The sequence below is a fragment of the Etheostoma cragini genome, chromosome 4, assembly GCF_013103735.1.
Source record: "Etheostoma cragini isolate CJK2018 chromosome 4, CSU_Ecrag_1.0, whole genome shotgun sequence".
NCBI lineage: Eukaryota > Metazoa > Chordata > Actinopteri > Perciformes > Percidae > Etheostoma > Etheostoma cragini.
Window position 1 is genome coordinate 10,534,731 of NC_048410.1, and position 21,703 is coordinate 10,556,433.

A 21,703-nucleotide genomic window follows, 5' to 3' on the forward strand; every position below is an offset into this window, starting at 1 on the left:
TTATTATTATTTTTGTTATTTTTATACTGTTTTTCTCTCTGCACTGTACTTTTATACCTTTTTTGTAAGCTGCTGAAAACTGCTGCTGGAAATTTCAATTTCCTTGCGGGAGTCATCCCAAAAGGATCAATAAGTCTGAGTCTGAGTCCAAGTCTAGAACAGAATATCCATGTCTCTGTGTGTCTAATCCCCTCCTCGGCTCTTAGATGCGTACGAGGAAAGAATCATCGGGGGTGCAGAGGTACAGCCCTACTCCATCAAGCACCAAGCCTCCCTCCAGTTCATGAACTACCACTTCTGTGGAGGCACCCTCATCCACCCGCAGTGGGTGGTGTCTGCTGCCCACTGCTGGAGACCGTAAGTTACTGCAGTTTTACACATGTGGCACTCACAGGGCCAGATTTCCTTGACGTCTGTCGAAGCTTGGTTGGATTACCGAATGGGCGTACCGGGCCCAAAGGTTTAGATGGCCCCTAAACCAGAGCCTCTGTGTGAAGTTGCTGTTAATAATTTAGCATTTATTGTTGCATAACCAAAGGGCTTTGTCGTACATGTCAATAACAGATCCCCAAAAGTCCTGAAAACTGAATAAATAGCCTAAACAATCACTTTGAAGACAATATCATGATACATTTTAAGTGAGTTTTTGTTTATGACCTCAGTTTATCTATAAGAATAGAGTGCAACTGTACGGCCATGCAGCTGATTTTTCGCAAGTCAGACAGGAAAGTGCCTGTCTTTGGGGGAATGGTGCGGCCTTATATGTCTCTGTGCACAGGAGTCCATCGTCTCATACTGTAATCCTGCTATGCATGGAAGCACATGCTGCACATTGCATTTGAATCTCAAAGCTGCATAGAACGCATATTAGAAGGATCTGGAACAACCACGCAACTTTAAAAAAAAAGTCTTGGAATGTCTAATCTGTAGTTGATTGAATAAACTTCTCCTTTTCCTTCACACTGTGTTCTTTTAGGAGTCAGCTGGTCCAAGTGGTCCTGGGTGAGCACAATATCGTTGAGGTGGAGGGCTTTGAGCAGAGGTTCAATGTATCTTTAGTCGTCAGGCACTACCAGTACCAACCCTGGACATTTGACAATGATATCATGCTGCTTAAGGTAAGGGATGATTATGACATAGGGTTGTGTTTTGATATTATGTTATTGTGTTTAGGAATAGATTTGATATAGATCCTGTGATCCGGGGCTTGAGCTGAAACCGATTTCATGCACTGATTAGATTTCGGATTGACACTGATGAGTCAGTGGCCTGCAGCACAATGCGGAGGCAGACCACACATGAACATGTCATGATGAATATGCAATAAACCATGCAAACTCTTTAATAGCCCAAATAGCTGAACTAACATGTACATTTCTAAATAATGCATTGTCTGTCATTGGACAAATCATGTGTCAGTTTACAACCATGTATGCAATCCCTTACATTTTGAATGTTTATGAATTATATAAGCCATATAGTGTCCTTGCTTACTGATTGGCACAACTAAATTCAACTTAAAGGGCTACTCAAGCCATTTAGTATTGCATTTTCATAAAGTCAGGGAAAGAATTTAAAAAGAATGGTCCAGGTTGAAATATTCTGACTCTTTGTCTCTAAAGCCGAATCCTGCATTTCCCATAATGCAATTCAATAGTGCCTTTTAATTGGACCTTCCCTGCCCAGGTAATGCCCATGTATTTCAAACTCCACACACCCAGACATAAATGCAGGTTGCCTCTTATTAATGTGTGGCCTCTGACAGCCAGTTGGTGGTTTCAGAGTTTGGTAAAGGATCCTTTAAAAGTCAAGTGACTTCATTTCCCGTCAGTGAACACTAACTCAGTGCTTTTTATTGCACATATTGGGGATTTTCATTTAAATCGAATTTCCAGAGCACTATAACAATTGTGCAATTGCAACACACCACAAGTGATCCCTACTACCCGTCACACTAGTGACCCTGTTGAGAGATTTACATTCAACCTCTTTATTAAATAGTCTGATTCCCATTAATGTACTTATTTTTCATTTTTGCGTCCGTCTGAACTTGCTTTATTCATTGTATTCTGTTTTATACAGTGACACATTTCTATGGGTGTAGCACAGACAGCAGAGTAGGTCACACAAATAGAAAATATAGTTAAATGCTACCTTCAGCATTTGCTCTTTGTGATGACTTGACTGCAGTGGTGGAATGTAACTAAGTACATTTACTGAAGTACTGTACTTAACTACAAATCTGAGGTATTTGTACTGTACTTGAGTGTTTTCTTTTCGTGCTGCTTTCTATATCTACTCCACTACATTTGGGAGGGAAATGTAGTTTTTTACTGGATACACGAATCTGACAGCTTTACTACAAGTACAGCTGAAATGATTAGCCAATTGAACACTTAGTTGATTGACAGAAGGGTTTTGATCATTCCCAGTTTCTAAAAAATGAGATTTTCTGCAGTGAGTACTTTTTACTTTTAATACTTTAAGTACATTTTCCTAATGATACTTACATACTTTAACATAAGTAACATTTTCAATGCAGGCCTTTTACTTGTAACAGAGTATTTTTACAGTGTGGTATTATTTTACTTAAGTAACTAAGTAAAGGATCTGAATACTTCTTCCACACTGACTGACTAAAGGCTATGTTCTCTGTGGGTCAGTTGGACCGTCCAGCTATCATCAACGCCAGGGTCGAGCCTGTCTCTTTGCCAGACCTGGACTCACCGCCCTTGGCCAACCTTGCCCGGTGCACAGTCAGCGGCTGGGGTGTAACCTGGCTCAACAGCTACGTATTGTCACCTGTACTGAGGTCTGTAAATGTGGATATATTCAACAACTGCTGGTACTTCTACTACTTCAGGATCACAGACAACATGGTCTGTGCTGGCTCTCTCTATGGTGGGAAAGACTCCTGTCAGGTGAGGCACCCAAAGTTAAAGGGATATTGAAACGTTGGAAAGATTATTATATCTTTCAATTGGGTAACTTATTTAGTAGAAATGTGTATATTTTTGTTTTTGTATTTAGAAATTGGTGCCTTCTAGGCCGAGAAAAGCCAGAACATGTGTTTTTGGCTCATGTGGATGAAAGACACCAAATCCAATAATGCACTTGCTTCGCTGCTCTACGAGTCCATTCCGAAGCCACGCCTAGCGTTTACAGGCATAGAAAGACAGGGAGGCATTCAACCTAACTCAAGTTTTGTTGTCAATTCAAGTGGTGTTACACATTTAAAATATATAAAACCGACATACGAAACAGGCTACCTTTTAATGCACATACATTAAAAGCTCCGTAAAGTTCCGCAATGCAACGCAATGGTGGCATTAGTGCTTGGAGTGATGTAAACACAGAGTACAAACACAGCGGGGAGTTTGCGTGCAATGTAGAATGGTCGGCATTAAACATTCACAGTTAGCAGTAGTTGGATAAAAGCACCCCATTTCTGCACCAGTCCGTGTCCATGTTAACACAGCCCCCCTCCACAAGTCTTACCCGACAGTGCAGCATCTGCTCGGCTGGCCAGCAGGCCTGGTAGCTAGAATTCAGAGTCTGGTGCACTGTTGTTCAGCCATGTTATATATGTATATACATATGTATACATATATAATTAAAATATTATGTCACCTTATAAAGTTGGCAAATGTGTTAGCCAACAGTAATAACATTATTTACTGGCATTTTAAGTCTTTACCCTAGCAATCCTGAAAAAATTTAAGTCCAATCTTTATTCTCCTTGTAGCTCTGTGTTTGTCTTCACCAACTTACCAACAGAGAAGCTCACCAACTGAAAAAAAAAATTTTGCTGCTAAATGCTCCACTATGTTTACCAGCTACTCACATATTTAGTATGCGTGCTGTTTGGTGGTGGGCACATATTGTATGGATTTTTAGACATGCTGCTGCTGGACAGAAGGTTTATATGAGTTTTTTTAAAGAAATGCTCCATGTAGCTGTGGTAACTGCAGAGTTGGGTATATTTGGAGCGTATTTGGGGAGTATTTTGCCTTAAAAGCTGTCTCATAACCTGAACAAAAATGTGTATCTGTTTCTTTTTCCATCCAGGGTGACTCAGGGGGACCTCTTGTTTGTAACGGTAAATATGAGGGCATTGTGTCTTGGGGCATCGGCTGTGCCTATGCTTACTACCCTGGTGTCTACACTAAGGTCAGAAACTACCTCGGATGGATCAACTGGGTCACGCAGAACAACTAAGCAGACTCTTAAGAACTTGCTCACCCAATACTCTACTGGGATGAAGATTTCAATAATAGACCCTGAGATCTTAATGGATGTTTTTGTTGTCTTTTATACATTTATACTGTACATAAAAAAGAACACACTGGTTTAAAAGATATTATCTGTAACATACGTACACCCCATGTCACACACAGGTGAAATTGCACAAATACACAGAGAAGTTACTTATTGGGGTGAATATCACAGAAAACTTGTTTTATATAAAGAAAAAAGGCTGACATATACATTACAACTAAATGCACTTTGTATTGTATAGGTATATATTGTGTTTATAATGATTTCCAGAAGTGATGTAAAACCCCAGATTTTGGGGATCATTTCAGGGATCATTTTGGTCTTTGAAGCCTCCATTACTCTGCCGACTCAGAGCTCAAATAGAAGCTTGACTTAACAGTAAAGATACATATTTTCTCAAACTGTCTCCACTTTTATTGGTATTCTATCACAGTTTAATATGCAACGGATTAGGAAAGTAATTAGAAAAAATGTTTCACACAACATTTTAGTCATAAAGGTGAGTCACATATCCTGCCTTACCTTCAAATACCGTGCACACAGATAGAGCTAGGCGATATGGAGAAAATCATACATCACGATATTCTTGTCCTAACACCTCGATGACGATGTTGTTGCGATATTATAGGGTTCACAAATGGTGCTTGACAATATATCTTCACAATGAGATTTAAGATAAATTATCTTTAGTAATGTAGATATTATCACCAAGTGGGTGAAGGTAAAAACAATAGAAGAGCTAGAACAGTCTGGTAACACAGAAAATGACATCACTTTACAGTAATGCTGTAAAACCTGGAAAAGGCAACACATTCACAATATTACGATATCCAAATCTAACACGATATCTAGTCTCATATCACTATATTAATATAATATTGATATATTGCCCAGCCCTGCATATGTGCTGTACACATGTACATATACACATATATACAGACATACACACACATATATACACATATATATTGTATACACATACTGTATATACACTGCACATACTGTGTACATATACATACCTACAAATGTATTATATACATACTGTACATACTGTATATAAATATTTTTACGTCATGTCCACACAAAATGAATAATGTCAACAACAAAACGGCCTCCCATTGCCTCGTGACAGCATGGTGGCATCCTAGCCAGTGATTGGCTGTGACTTGTCACTCTCACCCTTCCCTTTGACCTATTACCATTTAAAGCTGAGCTACAATGGACTCATACACTGTCTCAAAAACCACGTTACAAACCCCAAAAGCAAACATGGACCAAGCCAAGTTCAGCGAGGATGTGATGCATATTAAGGACCATGGCTCCACACACTTGTCCCAGGAAACAGTGAAAAAGCTGATCCACCAGTCTCAAGAGGCAAAGCAGCAAGCCTACTGTCCTTATAGCAAATTCAGAGTGGGAGCTGCTCTCCTGACTTCAGACAACTGTGTGTTTACAGGTAAGACTTGCATCTTTTTTTTATTAGAGTACATATTTGGCATTAAGCAAGCTTGTTTAGTACTATTCTGCATTCTCATTGAGTGTTTTTCCTAAAACTAATTTAATAAACTTGTTTGCCATTATCAGCACGTTGATTTTAAAACAATGACATGACGTTCATCTAAAAAAAGAGCCACAGCTCTGTGTAACATGTTTTAGACTCTGAGTCTTTTCTTGCCGCCTTGTTGCTGTTTGAGATAATTTGACATATGGGGGAGAGGAAACGGAATTTCATTAAGTACAAAGAAATAGATCATTTGCCAGGTCCGTTTAATTTCAATGCACTATGTTAATGAATAACTGACAAGTTGAAATGACTCGACTCAGTGAGGAAGGGTTTCATTTTAACATGTCTCCCTACAGCTGCTTATTGTTAAATCTTTCCCAGGATGACTCTTTATCATTCCAATGTGCCCTTATCAGAAAAGCAATTTTGACATGCCAGTGGAGGGCAATAGAATGGCACCATAATTCATTTGATCAATTTCACCTCTGTTTGCACTGCATTGACATGTCAAAATGGCTGCTGTGAAAAAAGCCTAGTGGTTGAATAAAAATCCCATTTCTCTGGATTGACAAATCTAAACTTTCCAATGCGCTGGGCTTACCTTTTGTCATTGTGTCACTTGAGTCAACAGCACTGTATACACACTGACAAGGATGTCATTGGCAACAATAAGGCAAAGACGCAACTCTCTTGATGTCTATTCAAAGCTTAGCGAGTCACGTGCACCTCAGCAGGAATGTTTGGGGGGCCCGTAGCTGGTAGACATACAGCTGTGAGTGCAAAGATCTGTTGAGTTACTATTTGACCAGGAGATTAAGTAAATAGACAGACCCTTTTGATGACAGGAAGGTCCTCTTCCTGCAAAACCAGCTCCCCTTCCCCATAATTTGTCAGTTTAATTTCAGTAAAGCAAATACACTGAAATGTACTCATGACTATACCTGTGTCCCCGGCAGGTTGCAATGTGGAGAATGCATGTTACAACCTAGGTGTGTGTGCGGAAAGGAATGCTATCTCAAAGGCAGTTTCTGAAGGCTACAGAAGTTTCAAGGCAATTGCAATTGCCAGGTAGGACAAAATCATTCGCCTTGTTAGTTACTATTCCTGTGTTACCAAACCATAACTCACTTAACTTTAAACCTGTTCAAAGTTCCCCCATCACTTCACACAACTCATGTCTGTCTTAAGTATGACTTCCTCAGTTTAACACGCGAGGAGAGAAAACGTTGGACCCTGATAGTCGTTTCTCTGTGTATCAGTAACACATTTCAAGAGGCCGAATCAAGATAGATTATAATCATAAAATATATTATATAAAACTCAAGAGCAAGTCGACTCTGGATACGTGAAGAAAGTTTGGGAGACTTTGATGACTTATGCAGAAGCATTTAATTTAGGATTAAACAGTACAGTTTAATCACAATGTAGTACCATCTTAAATCTAAAGATATGTTTATTTCCATGAGGCATTTATCTCTTGCTGAACCTGTTTGGGTTGTGCACAGATATTAATGCCTGAATATTCCTAAAACACACATTTATCCCCTGCACCTGTGGGCGGTTTCTTTTCACCTGGTGTAGTCAAATCCATTCTCATTGGTCCGTTGTTGGAACGGCAACATGCCGGCGCATCTTCGCTGTCCAATGAGCAAGGACATGGCTCATATACATGTATGTATTCCTAACCTGGCTACATCACAGTCCCTCCTCTTTCACACCTTTGGTGTGAAAATACTATAAATGTTACTGAAAACTTGTCTTGTCTTGAATTACATGAACATAAAAATACAAGCAAAAATGTAATCATTAGCGGCAAACGTGAGAAATAAACAGGATTTTACAAGCAATTCATCGTCTTTCTTTGACCTCCTCTGACTCCCTATCTTGTAAAATTGTTATTTTCTTTAATACAACTGTCGCTCTTATGGCGGATTTTACTCAGTGATCAGTGACTAACATTTGAAACAAAAACAAACAAATCAGAAGATACTAGAAGTCTTTGACCAGGTGAAAAACAATGGGAACTTAAACCATTCAGGAAGGATAATAAAAAACAAAACAAAAAGAATCTAGGAAGGAAACAATCTTAAAATCTCTAAATCAAAGAATAGCATATCAACATAAACATGTATAATCAAAAGAAAACAGATTGACTCCAAACTAAATTTAACTTTAAATCCAAAACTACAGAAGTAACCTAATGCCTAATCTCAAATCTGTGAATGCAGTCAGCTTGTTTGAAATCTCTCTTAATGGCAAATCCGGGTGAAAGAGTGTTAGACTAGATGTGAGAGCACAGCGAGCAGCTCTCATCACTGTCCATTCTTGCGAAAAATGCAAACTGGGGAAATTATTCTGAAATCCAGATTTTTGAAAGTTCCTTGTTCACTATTGTTTAATCTGGAAATAAAGAGTCTGGGGACAAAATCTCATATCACTGCTGGTTCATTGTCAGGCAGCTGTATGTGTCACTGCAGCAGGCCACGGCGCTCACATGATGTCACATTTGTGAGCCCGCTTGGCTGCTGTAAAGTCCTTACCCTCCTTTTTGTGGAATATTCGGACTCTTTACCAGTTGGATGGGAGGTGACTGAACACACCCTTCTTATATCAACACCCTCCTTTTCCCTGCTTGTCTTAAACATAATTTGTTTCAGAAAGATGATGATGCTATGCTTAGCGTGCCCCTGAGTGGAACTCATCAGCTTGCTGCACCTAAAGGAGCAGTACCTTCTTTTATAACTTTTTTGTGTAACTTTTTGGCAAGCCATTACCAATGAGTTACTAGCTAATTTAGACATTAAGTCATATGAGTGTCAGGACATTGCGTGCGCAGTCACGGAAGGATGTCTCACGTGGACGTGCCGACAGTGTTGTTGTCATTACTTAGAATTCCTAATGAGGGAAACAGAAACTACGCACTATATATAGCTTTAGAGGATTGTGAAAAGGGCCTACATGTAAGCCCTGTGAGAAAACTCTATTGAACAGAGCAGAGAATTAGAAGAAATAAAAAGACTTATAGTAAATAATTATTAGGAGACAATGGGAAATGTTTAAAGAACTGGGGAAGCTACAGTATGATTAATTATTAAAGCAACACTGTGATACAGTGGCATCAGTCCAAAACATCAGTCCACTAGGTTTTTGAGTTCAACATTAACAATGTTCTATATTTGTCCTTGTATGTTTCTTGCAGTGACATGAATGACCAGTTCATCTCCCCGTGTGGTGGCTGCAGGCAGTTCATAAGAGAGGTATCAGTTCTGCTGTTCTGCTGGTTTGGTGAAGTTTTCAAGGAGGTTTTAGTTTTCAGTCTGTGTGTTATAATATTCTTATTAACTTTTCGTTGTCATGACCACACACACAAAAAGTGTTGCTTTGCAGGAGGATTTGACTACATTTTCTGTTTATGTAATTTCCATCAGTTTGGATCAAACTGGGATGTGTACCTGTCTAAGCCTGACGGCTCATACCTGAAGATGACGGTGGACGAGTTGCTGCCCGTCTCCTTTGGCCCTAAAGAACTGTCCATGAAGAAAGTGTTTGACATTCCTAATGAGTACTGAGCCTGTATTGCAGGACAGAACACACACGTTGCTTATTTGAACCACCATGACATGTACTGTGTGTAACATAATGCTAAAAACCTATTCATGTTTAGCAGCAGCAGGTTTATTTATGGTAAATATTTCTTCTTGTGTTATCTGATTTCAATGTCACATTAAAATGTACTTAATGTATTTTGTTAATATACTCATCAAGCTAATTGCCAGACTATAAGCTGGAAAATAAATTGTGCCTTAGCTGGCGATTGATTTACCAAGACTAACGTACTGTATTTAGTGCTGGGTTGTTGCGGATAAAATTATTTCTTAGTTTGAAGAAGCATGACGGAAAATGATGTCTCATATCAACATTAATAAATGTTTTAATAGTTTCTTTTATTAGTTTACACTTCATTTCTGAGATATAGACACAAATGAAGTTCAAAGGACATACAAGAACAATGATAAGTTACAGTGTACCGCATACAGTATTTGTGTAGGAGCAAATTATTTAATTACAGAGTTAAATAAAGAGAGAGACGGGGTGAAGCATTAAAGAGGTCAGTGCAAATTCACTAAAACATCTATTAGTGATTTTAGGTCTAAGTATTCCGTGCATTGATATTTACAGTGGTTTATGGCGCAGGCTTAAAAAAGGGCAAGTATATTATGGTAGGATTTATCTTTCCCCCCTGACTCAGACAATTGAGGGGAAAAAACAAGGTTAAACCAGCACCAAACAAAACCTGTGGCAACGACATGCCGATTTCAACATTTTGGGTACTACTTATCCAAAATATTATATAAGTTTATCAGAATTTAAAACTTAGCTGGTAGCATATTTTATGTTAAATCCCTTAAAAAATTTGCTTACAATGCTGTGAAATACTCTCTTAATGCCTGGTTGGTGTCGGATCTATGAAGCAAACAACTGAAGGCTCCTAAAAGTAAGAAAACAAACAAAAATATATCTATAAACTCAGTGCATTATGCTTAGTTTCCAAACCTCTATACTTATTAACCTGCCTCCACATTCTGATGTAAAAGTAAAATCTCATAAAAGGGGGTTTTTAATTGTAAAGATGGGTTCAGGCTCAAAGCTAATGTTCGAGGCTATTGGGGGCTCAAAGGACTCAAATAGAGCAAAAACAATTGTCTTATTCCCAGCTGTATGAATTCACACGATAAATGTAGAGAGACAAGAGTTAAAAGAGAGGAAAACAACACTAAGAACGAGTTAATCTGTAACACACACACACACAGCTAACTACAGCGGACGTCTGTACCATGGTGCTTATTGGCCTATAAACAGGCACAGCACACCGCCTTCAACACCATCTGTGTGTGTGAAGACATATTGTTAATGTTTGTACTACAGCTTTGGTTGTTTTCCTTTAGTCTCTCTTTTTACCTCCTTCTGTCTCTGTACAGACGGCATGAAGTGGCATCGTGCAGCGTGGCCTTTACCTTCGCCTCAATGCGCTCATTTAAAAAGGTTTGTGGTAGCACTCCATGCCATCATTTCCCATCTGCTTTACAGATCTGACAGATAAAATAAGACAGACATTCTGTAAAAAGGTCAACAGTTCAGTGCGGCAACCTCCCTCTGCGACAAAGAACTTAAATAAATATTTGAAAATGGCATTATTGTTATCCAGCTTTCTTGCTAATGAACTTAATCTGGAGGCAAGCCCAAAACGTGCATCCACTCCCGTTCCACCTTTCTTACTTTGAGCTCAGGTCTCTGTGGAGGAGTTAGTGGTTTCACCCAGAGACGGCCACGCAGGCACCTGTAATCTGGGTAGGGTGCCCTCCATTAGCCTCTCCATCCACAGTCCCAGCCTGTCAAGCTTGTGGTGGACTTCTATGCTTGTGGCCCTACTGGAGCCCCGCTTCGGTCCGACCCCATCCTCCCTGGAATGGGACCTGGATCGAGAGTGGGAGCTGGATCTGGACGTGGACCGGGACTTCCTTCTGCTGTCAGAGGAGAATGAGGTCTCAGACGAGGAGTCGTTGGGATCGTCCCCTGTGAAGACGGGTCTAAAGAGGCAAAAGTATTTCTTGTGGCCGTTGAGGGCCAGAACGTGGCCAGTGTAGTCCGGTGACTCCTCATCCACGTCCGAATGGCCCTTGCTCTGCATAGAGTCAGAGGTTGAGCAAAGGAGTGAAGGCATCCAGTGGCGGTGCTTGTCAGCGTTGAGGAAAGAGAAGTGGAGGGTCTGAGTCCTGTAGTGGCAAAGATGTTCATAATTATTAAGTGGACCAAGAATTAGTCTATGAAGAAAAATATGCAATCAGGGCATCTTATTGAGCGTTCCAACATGGCTGCCCCGTGCGTCAACAGTTCAGAATGCTGTGATAACATACAGTTATTAGCACTTCTGTCTTATTGAGCCTCACTTAATCAAATGGTACACACAGTACAGTCCAACATCTATCTGTGGACATGCTGCTACGCTGTTTGTATGCACAAAAATGGTCTAATGCGTTGTTAACTACTGGTATTGCTAACAATGGCTAACCTGGCTAGAGCTATCCCCACAATAGAAAATCTGACTTGTAAATGGATCAATTAAACTCGTGTGTGATGTCATTCCCAGCTCCGGATGGAATGCATTCACATTCACATGCCCATTTAGGCCTTATGTTTCTATGATTAAACTAAAAGAAACAAATACTAATAGAAACTTAAAAACTGTCCTGCAGTGCTGAGACTTACCCGGAGAAGGAATAAACCTCCTTGGCAAATTTTCTGAGCAGGGCATTCTTGGAGGTGTTGGTGAGCACCAGCACCACGTTGATGTGGCCGGGCCTCAGCTTGACAAGGTTGCTGATGTACGTGATGTCTGTCAGCTCCGTCACTTCCACAAAGTCCTTCTTAGGAGGACGGCTGAGTGGACCAATGAGAAAGAAAACGGAAAAGGAAAGTTACAGGGAGAGCTATATGACAGATATTGAAAATGTATGAAAACTATATTGCTGGGTCAAGTTTAACAATCAATGAGAACTTTTGTTATTAGGCTAAGACAACTCAAGGAAGTGCTTAAGTTAGAGTCCCTCCATGGTCCTGCCAGTTTGTTAAACCTTTGGTCTGTGTGGGAATTAAATTGTTGTTTGGTGCCCTTATTTTAAAGTTTTCTGCTATTTTGTCTCATATTGTGAGTAATGTAGGTTGTCATCGTAAAACAAGCTTTAGGCTGTGGATCTACTGTATCGCATGTGCAACTTATCTTCAATTCGTTTCACTGCATTACCTTGAAGTACTGGCTCTACTTGATGCGTCTTCCTCGGTATGCTGTTGCTCCTTTGGCTTTGGTTTCCGTGGTTTGTTTTCGCCTGGCTCACTAAAAAAGGCACCACAAAAAAAGGAAATCGTTAGTGTGGACAGCAGGTACTCTGACTCCTTTGGGGCAATGCCAGCCAGTATTAGACTCACCTGGAGTCAAAACCAGGGATGTTCATTTTGATTACAAAAGGGGAAACAACACATTTAAATTGTAGATATAGTCAGTATCATTTGGTATTAGACATGTTTGACTAACCCTAGAAAGACCAGCATTCCATTTACCATATGTTCCGGACTATAAGTCACTTTTTTTACAGGTGCAAATTATATATATAAATATTTATAATTTAACATGTTTTTAAATGTTAATTCATCTGAAAACATTGTTGTCTACAGCCGCGAGAGGGCGCTCTAGTTTTGTGCCAACTATATGCTGCTCCTAAAGATAACTGTGAAAACACAAACATAATGCTCCTAAAAGAAAAATCCTGTTCTGCAGATCACAAAATGCAGATAGTAAAATATGCAGCTAAAAACGGTAGCAGAAAGAAAGTTTGGAGAGAGTGAGAAACTGAGGGACTGGCAAAAAGGTTACTCTTACTGCAAGGAAGAAAACAAAGAAAGCTAATCGCAGGCTGAAAGCAAGATGGCCAGAGCTGGAGGAACGAGTCCACAGACGGGTGCTGGAACAACAAGCTGCCGGGAGATGCTTGTCAACGGTATAGTTACGTCTCCAACCCTGGTAGTTGTTCTGTGTGCTATTGTATACTTAAATAACTATACATGTGCTACGTTAACATACCGGACACCCAGCTACTGTATTCAGCCTGTTATGTGTGTTATTGTGTAGAATAACTTGCCTTTCCAGATTAAATGTCTGTTCTTGGATTTTGTGAAATAAATTTCTAAATAAATGTGAATCAAAGTCCAGTACAACGTATATATGTTTTTTTCCTCTTCATGATGCATTTTTTGACAGATTTATTCTCCAGAGCAATTTATAATCCGGAAAAATACGGTACTCCGAAAACCACTGAGCGAGTAAGATTTACCTCTTGCCAAAAGAGTGTCAGCGCTCGCAAATATGGCACTTCTTGAAGCATTTATGTTATTCATTTTGATCTATTTCTTTAAACAATAAATATGACTTGACAAAGTAACTAACTAAAAAGGTCAAGTTATGGCTTTTAGGCTCTTTCATCTCACATCAAAACATGCACACAAACAAACACACACACAGGCTGGGACGGCCCATGCTTTTAGACACTTCTTTCCTGAATTGGATGAGCCGACACTAAAGAATATAAATATTTATAATTACTTGAGGTAGTGCAGTGAAAATGCAAGGCGGGTACATTTTACCAGTTGGCCTTTCTAGAGTTAAAATAAATTTCAAGTCATATGTTCAGACATATGTTTTAAATGTTGCAGAATAAAAAAGGGTCATGCCGCTTTTACCTGAAGGCCTGAATGATGACAGTGCCAAAAAGAATGAAGAGAGCTGAGAAGATCAACGACAGGATGGGCATCATCTCTCGCCTTGAGGACAGAAAAATGTTATTTTGGAAACATGTAGGAGAAAACCCACAGCGGCCCATTTCAACCACTAACACCACTGTGTCTGTCTTTCTCTTGTTTGCACCAAAGGCTGCAGGCTCTCGGAGTGAGTGTTGTCTTACCAGTTTGAGTAGAGAAGGTCATCATATATTTGAAGGATGTAGTCATAAGCAGCATTCATCCACTGAATAATGAAAATCTGGGGAGGTAAAAAAATGAAACAGAAAACAATGACATTAATCCCAAAATACCTCCGGTTTAAATGTTTAAAACCTCAGCAGCCCCAGCCCACTGCTCTCAAAACCAAGGTGAGTGTGTGTCTGCTGTGTCTTACTGGGGCCATCTCGTTGTTGAGTTCCGGCAGGGTGGCGTCCGAGCTTAGATAGGTGGGGTCTTTCTGAAGGAGCTCCAGCTGTTCGTGGAGGCGGTACTTATCTTCTTCACTGCCGTTCCAGCCACCACTCACAGAGCGGTACATGACCTTACCACCGTGGCTCCGCCTCTCAAGAATCACCACCTGTCAGTGGTGTTCAAACGCACTTTTATTGACTGTACAATGAGGCTATGCAGAGTTTCGGGATGCACATATCGGTAATCTGACACATATCAAATTCTGGATGTTCTAACTGTAAAAGGTTTTCCAACAAGTGCACGCTGTCCATCGCTGTTTGTACTGGATGACAGAAAATGATTATTTTTCTTCAGATGGTTACCTCTGTTTCATCCAGTACATTTGTTTTTAGGTTGGTGTTAAGTGAGTTTGTGTAAAAGACGAGCATACTATTGATCCACGTGTGTACACTGTGACAGTGTTTCTGCCACTGACCTGAGGGGAGAGCGCAGCCTGGTTGTGGAGCAGTGCCTGACAAAGAGGCTGCTGCTGGTGCTGGTAGACGTATGCAAACCGCAGAACGTCTTTTCTGTTAACTGATGCAAAGTCCAAGAAGGCCTTACTGCCTGGAAGAAAAGCTTGGTCCTCCCCTGTGAATAGCAGCACACAGTACCTGCAAACCATTTGCACAGTCAATCAACCGGCTGCAGCAGCCTAACTAGAAAACAACGTTTAGGTTCACAGTGACAACCACTGTAATGCCTGTCCTGACTTTTCTGTTTGGAGTTCAGCTTCTTACGTTAGTTGATGTTAAAAGATACACCTCCTATGATCTAGTCTTATTACACATGAGATTAATAGAGAGATATTAAGTACAGGCTCAGAGGCTAAGGACTACGCTCATAAAATCTCTTACTTTCTCCGTCGGTGGAACTGCTTGACAGGACACAGCTCATCAAAAAGCTGCTGGTTGACCAAGCGAGGCACCTGCAGGAACTTGTTGTTGGAGACAAACTCATCCATAATCTGTCGCTTCATTCCTCTGGCCTGATAGAGAGAGAAAGAGCAAGGGGTGTGAACGGCATAAAGCAAGAAACTTGCTTGTTCAGGTGGCAAGAAAAATTACCAAATTGAGACTTTAATTCTATTTCAATAATTTAAAAATGTATTATCACTAAATATTTAGACTCCTGTTTTGAAATGGTTAGAGGGGTCACTTGTTTATTTTTGTACCTGGATGATGTCAACAGGCTTTTCTGTATCCTCCTTAAAAAGCAGCATGGTGGGGGCGTAAGTGTTTATGTTGAACTGCCGCAGCAGCCGAGTGTTGTGTGTGTCACCCTGGTCCACGTAGCCGAAACGCACATAGTCTTTGAAGGCAAAAGCTGTTAACTGAAGAGTGGAGTGGGAAGACAAAGCGTAAATAGAAGAAGAAGATTTAAAAACAGTTGAGTTGGGCAGACTGATGGCAGCTTTTATATAAACTCATATGCATTAGATAGTAATGTGTACATTAGATAGTTATTACTAGAATCTTGTATTGTCCCGTAAGGTGAGAAATTTGTCTCGGGGAAACAAAAAACCACGCTGCAGCCATAAAAAAAAACACAAACAACATAATTCAAATACAATACAACAAACCATAATATAAACCTACTGGTGTGTAAAACGCAACATGGTGTCATGCAGTGCATATAGTTAAACATTACTTAAAAAATACATGATAAAAACAAAGAAATATCAGTGCAAAAGCGCAAATACGCAAATTCGCACAGAAGATCTGATTGGTTGAAATTGTGATCCCATAATTGGCCCTATGTGATTCTCTGTTTCTCTATCAAACACATGGCATTTGGCTGTGATAGGTTAAAAAGGTACACGTCCATGTAACAAAGGAAGAAAGATTGCTTTATTAGCAAACAGCTGCACACAAATATGCCTCTGTAGTTGCCACTGGGGTATTCTTTCTGCTCTATTGTGTATGATCTCAGAATATTAACAAGTTTAAAGAGTCAAACTGAAAATCTTTCTCTATTTTTGTGTGTGTGTGTGTGTGTGTGTGTGTGTGTGTGTGTGTGTGTGTGTATCCATTGCTTACTTTAAAGAGTAGGGGAACAATCGGAACTTGGTCAAACAAAAGAACGCTGGGCTTATTTTCCACATGCCAGCTATCCAGGAAAGCCATGTAGTTGTTATCTGTGATCTGATGAAACAATAGCAATTAGTTCCAAAATGTATTCATGCTAAGTTTAAATAACACAGTGCAACACTCAAACTATACGTGGATGGAATGAGACGTGGTAAAAGGTGCACAAACAACATAATAGTTTAAATCAGCAACAGAGGAGACAACGGATAGAAGGTAAGATACGCTTTTTTGTGGGGGGGGCAGTCATGTGATCAAGACATGCCGGGAGTATTTTCTTGGGCTCGGGGTGGGAGCAACAATTGAGTCCCATGTCACCCTCTAGTTCACACTTTGGCTCTCAAATATGTGTTAACATAATTAAGCCTACATCTTCAATTATAATGAAAAGTGTATTAAAATTTTGCCGAGAAATAATGTTCCTATTATCTGAGCTTTGAAGCTACACACATGTAGTATTAGTAGTAGTATATTTACATCAGTTGCGTTTACCTTTTCCACCAGTTTGTGGGGCAGCAGGTCTTCAATAAACTGTCGCAGGTGTTCCCGTACCACAGCCTGATAGAAGAAAGTCACCCTGCCGTTCACCAGCCCGATGATGGAGGGAGCGCGGTGAGCTCCCAGTTGGTTGGCCAGGCGACGCTCATAACCCAGGTCAACAATGCCAATGCCAACACCTGATGTAATAGTAAAAATAGACTGTTATCGTACTGGATACAGTGAGGCAAAACACAAGTGTTCTCACAATGAAGGGAAAATACAGATTGGACAGATAGTCTAGCTAGCTGTCTGGATTTACCCTGCAGAGATCTGACGAGCAGTTAACCATTAGTCCTCATAAATCCAGTTTAAAATTCCAATACAAAGAAAACAATGAAAAGACATGCATCCGGCTATATTTCCTATAGCACTGGAGCAATCCCGAACGTCAACGATATTGTTGATGTCTTGCCCTATTAAAGGGGAACTATGCAGTTTTTATGTTTAATGTACCTTAACTGAACAGCTTCGGAGTCACGGGAATGGTTGTACGTTTTTGGGGTTTTTTTTTTTTTAGTTGAATGCTGGTCATCTCGCTCACTCCTACCACATGTGAGCGGAAAAAACACCCTTGCACCTTTTGGCTGGCGAGTTGCTGGACTCAGCGTTGGAAAGTATGGCGTGATATCAGGTCTTGCGATGTAACAAATTGCTTCACAGAACGGGACACATACACCCATTCAGGAAGCGGCTAACAAGGTAGAGATGGAGTTTTTCACATTATTGTCATTGCTGAGCTGGCAAAAAAGAAGCAGAAAGGATAGGAAAGCATTGTCGGAGGAACCGAGAAAGAGGAAACGGCGGACTAACCAAGTGAGGAGTCAGACACAAACATAGGAGCTGCCAAATATCTATTCTGAAGCTGTAGGGTGAGCTCTATAGATATAAAGATATAAAGCCAGAAAACAGCAACAATTGCCAAAACTGCATAGTGCCCGTTTTAATCAAAGGCCTTTTCACTTTTTGTAACCAACCTTGAGGTTGATGGGGACATTAATATGCAGGATATTGTTTGAAGTGCAGGCCATTTAGTTATTACGTGCTAAGAATGAGTAGGTAGAGCACTGGGAACTGTACATCTAATTAGAAAACTAGCTCAACAACTTTAAAATTCATCTTCAGTGACAGACAATTGTTACATTGGGTTGAATTCCTCCCTTGGCGTTCCTCTTTGTTCCAGGAAACCAAGAAGAAATCAGAAACCTTAATGAATAAATGGCTGGCTCTGTGTAAAGCATCTTAGCACTTGAAATTACATTTGTTCTAATGGACAGCAACTGAGCAAAGCTCAACCTTCTGTTATGATGCTTTTAGGAAAACCAACCCTGATCCTGAGAGTGTGGGCGGTGGACTGATGGGAGCCTCGTGACAGCAGACTTACCCAGTGGCTCCAGCTCCTGCACCGTCTCCTTCCACACAGGCTCAATGTGGATGCAAGCAAAGCACCACTCAGAGGTCACTTTGATTAGGTACGGCCTCTTGTGGCTGTCTGGAAGGACATCGCTGTTAAACTGTGCATGATGAAGCAGGTACTTGCTGTCTGCAAAGTCCCTGGACCTGGAGGAGGATCGGAAGCAAGACAGTGAGCCTTTTTATGTGTGTCACACACACACACGTGACCTGAGAGCAAGCGATTTGGTCACTTATTCTAAATCTTGGTGCACCATGCTGAGTAGAATTCCACTAACAAGTCCTTTTGGTGTTTTAAAGCGCTCATATTATGCTCATTTTCAGGTTCATAATTTTAGAGTTTGTACCAGAATAGGTTTACGTGGTGTAATTTTCAGAAAACAACATCTTTTTGTTGTACTGCACATTGCTGCAGCTCCTCTTTTCTCCCTGTGTGTTGAGCTCTCTGTTTTAGCTACAGAGCAAGGCATCTCACTTCTGTTCCATCTTTGTTGGGAGTCACACATGTGCAGTAAGCACTGCTAGCCAGTCAGTTTTAGAGTATGAGGGAGTGCCACGCTAGCAGCTAGGCGAGCATTATAACGTGTTTTACAAAGTGATGCACGTTTGTTGTGGATGTAATGGCTGGACTACAATAGAGCTGTTTGGAACAGTTGGTGAACAGTGTTTTCTGTTGGAGATGGTAAGTCTCTTTGGGGTGGAACATGGGCTTTTTCATTTTGTAAACCTATAAAGTGCACAAAAACGATATACAACACAAAGAAAAGGGGAAAAGCCAAAAAGCATAATATGAGCTCTTCAATCTAACAAAAGAGCGCAATATTTATCCTCTTCCAATTTGTCTCAATCAATTAATATTTAAACAAAAACATGAAAGGGAGAAATATAAGCACATCCTCACATTTGAGAAGCTACTAGCCAGCAAACAAATTTAATTAAATCAACTGGTCATTGATTTTCTGCTGATTGATTAGCTGTATAATATTTCCACACTATATAACTTTATCATACTAGTTTGCAAAACATGACTGAAATCTAGAAATGTAACTAAGAATCTTGGACCTATGGTGGTCTATGTTTTGGCCTTTTTGTTATATCAAAAGCAAACACTACACCACTCACTACAAACTGGACACAGCAGCAAGCTGGTAAATACATATTTAGGACCACAGTTATGGGAATGTGGAGAAAGAAATGTTTTTGTCAGAGGAGCCAGAGAAAGGGAAGCATGCTGGTGCTTTGATTTTTGAAAAAGGGGATTGTCTGTCCTCAGAGAACCGTTGACAGTACTCATGTGCTCCTCTTGTGTCTTTACAAGCATGCTGCAATACAACATGTGTAACCCAGTTATTGCCTAACTAAATGGCAGTAACAACACTGTAAAAAAAAAAAAAAAAAAAAAAAAAAAAAAAAAAAAAAAAAAAAAAAATCAGAAACTGTACCTTGGGAAATGGAAAAAAGACTCATCAAAGTAAAAGCTGTTTTGGAAGCCGCGGAAACCGTGATGCTGTGACTGGCCGAAGGGCTGGTTTTCATCCATCTGGCCGTAGTTGTCAAAGTTGGACCTTCGCTCCTCGTTAGACAGAATCTGTGTGCAAAAGAGAATAAAAGGCACAAGTGAGCTATTAATGTTTTAATGATTGCAAACATGATCTAGAAAGTGTAACTGAGACTGAGTGGGCCACATAGAAAACATACTGATTGTCAGCTAGAGCTTGTATGGAATTTTTTTAGTGAATTTTCACTCACCTCGTATGACTTAGAAACCTTGATGAACATGTCCTCAGCTTTAGGGTCCTTGTTCTTGTCTGGATGCCTAAAAAAAAAAAAACATACAGGACATCATAAGTCATTGCTGGGGCATGCGGGGTTAAAAAGGCTCGTGATGGGTTAAGACGACAAGCACCAGTTCAGGTGTCAAATGTACCATGTCAACTGCATATGGCTGATCTGCTGCTGCCAAGATGTGCTGGCCTACCGTGTCAGGGGACTTGATGTCAAGTCACTTACCATTCTTTGGCGAGGTTCTTGTATGCCCTTTTGATTTCTGCTTGACTTGCACTCCTGCCGACACCAAGGACTTTGTAGGGGTCATATTCAGAAGCTGCTCTCACCAACTGCACACTCAAAATTAGCAGAAAGATGGCGAGCAAAACTGGACATGTTCGAGGTGGAGGATGTCGGCTAGTTCTCCTAAGCGTCATCGCTTGCCACTATCCTCGTCCAACGTTAACGTCAGGTAATGTTACCGAGGTTCCCTTGAAGTAATGCTACAAAGCTTTTCTGTAACGGACCAATATGGCAGGTTAATATGTTGACTTCTTAAATGTTAAGTTAAATACAGACGGCATACTAGCTAGCTAGTATTTAACTACGATGAGGCCATTATGTTTCTAGCCAATGCACTCTGTTAACGTCAAGCCCCTCCCGCAATGAAACATTTAACTTCCGCTTGCATATTTCAAAACAAATGATCCTCAAGCCTTCAAGAATGTCAAATGTAAGTTATGTATTTTGGCAATTATAAACGTTTAAATTGTCATGGACCTATTTAAGATAATGCACACACTGCTAAACGACAAAAGAAATGGGGCTATTTAAAGTGTTTAACTAATTTGCAATGTGTGTGAAATACTTCAACATTGTTGAAGTGGTCATTTCAAACTAATTTCACACCTGTTAACGATGATTAGTGAGTGCAGATCTAGAATCAGTTTAAAATCGCTTGCACATAGGAAAATAATTAATAGCGTTTAGAATCACGTTCTTTTTTTAATTTTTAATTTGATAATTTCATTTATAAACAAAACTCTGATGCATTAATTAATGTTTAATTCATCCATTCAATGTTTATTATTTTGGTTGTGAATAGATCTACTGTAAAAAAAAAAGTTAAGCAAGCTGGCAAAAGGCTACTTGTATGCTTTTATTTTTGAAACAAATGTATTTAACATCCGGTCTTCTTCTCCAAACTTGATGCTGCAGAACATAACTAGACACGGGCGATAACAGGCATGCACTCGTCGGCAACTGTTTTCAAACTGCTGCCCCTTTTCCATTCTCCTTTATCAAATAGTTTTTCTGATTACACATGACATATTTA

General features: G+C 40.1%; 3 protein-coding genes across 3 annotated transcripts in view; 2 read left to right on the forward strand and 1 right to left on the reverse strand.

Moving 5' to 3' along the window:
- LOC117943975 (anionic trypsin-1-like) overlaps positions 1-4,650 on the forward strand; it is a 5,383-nt gene extending 733 nt beyond the window's left edge. Inside the window, exons 3-6 of the mRNA XM_034870446.1 lie at positions 207-357; positions 977-1,118; positions 2,664-2,921; positions 4,069-4,650. Of these exons, the coding sequence (XP_034726337.1) occupies positions 207-357; positions 977-1,118; positions 2,664-2,921; positions 4,069-4,218 (701 nt within the window). The 3' untranslated portion in view covers positions 4,219-4,650. The remainder of the gene's footprint in view (positions 1-206; positions 358-976; positions 1,119-2,663; positions 2,922-4,068) is intronic.
- Positions 4,651-5,465: 815 nt separating this feature from the next.
- cdab (cytidine deaminase b) lies at positions 5,466-10,039 on the forward strand. The gene is made up of 4 exons (XM_034870062.1): positions 5,466-5,734; positions 6,739-6,850; positions 8,982-9,039; positions 9,211-10,039. Exons 1-4 carry the CDS (start codon positions 5,497-5,499, stop codon positions 9,349-9,351), a joined length of 549 nt encoding a protein of 182 aa, XP_034725953.1. The 5' UTR covers positions 5,466-5,496; the 3' UTR covers positions 9,352-10,039.
- On the reverse strand, positions 9,712-21,049 carry dnajc16l (DnaJ (Hsp40) homolog, subfamily C, member 16 like). The gene is made up of 15 exons (XM_034870052.1): positions 20,611-21,049; positions 20,350-20,416; positions 20,043-20,188; positions 18,572-18,747; positions 17,143-17,327; positions 16,603-16,707; positions 15,738-15,896; positions 15,421-15,551; positions 15,000-15,177; positions 14,508-14,690; positions 14,296-14,372; positions 14,075-14,155; positions 12,585-12,674; positions 12,050-12,220; positions 9,712-11,556 (listed from the first exon to the last, which is right to left on the reverse strand). The coding sequence occupies exons 1-15, from the start codon at positions 20,802-20,804 to the stop codon at positions 11,067-11,069; spliced, it is 2,433 nt and encodes an 810-aa protein (XP_034725943.1). The 5' UTR covers positions 20,805-21,049; the 3' UTR covers positions 9,712-11,066.
- Positions 21,050-21,703: the final 654 nt, after the last annotated feature.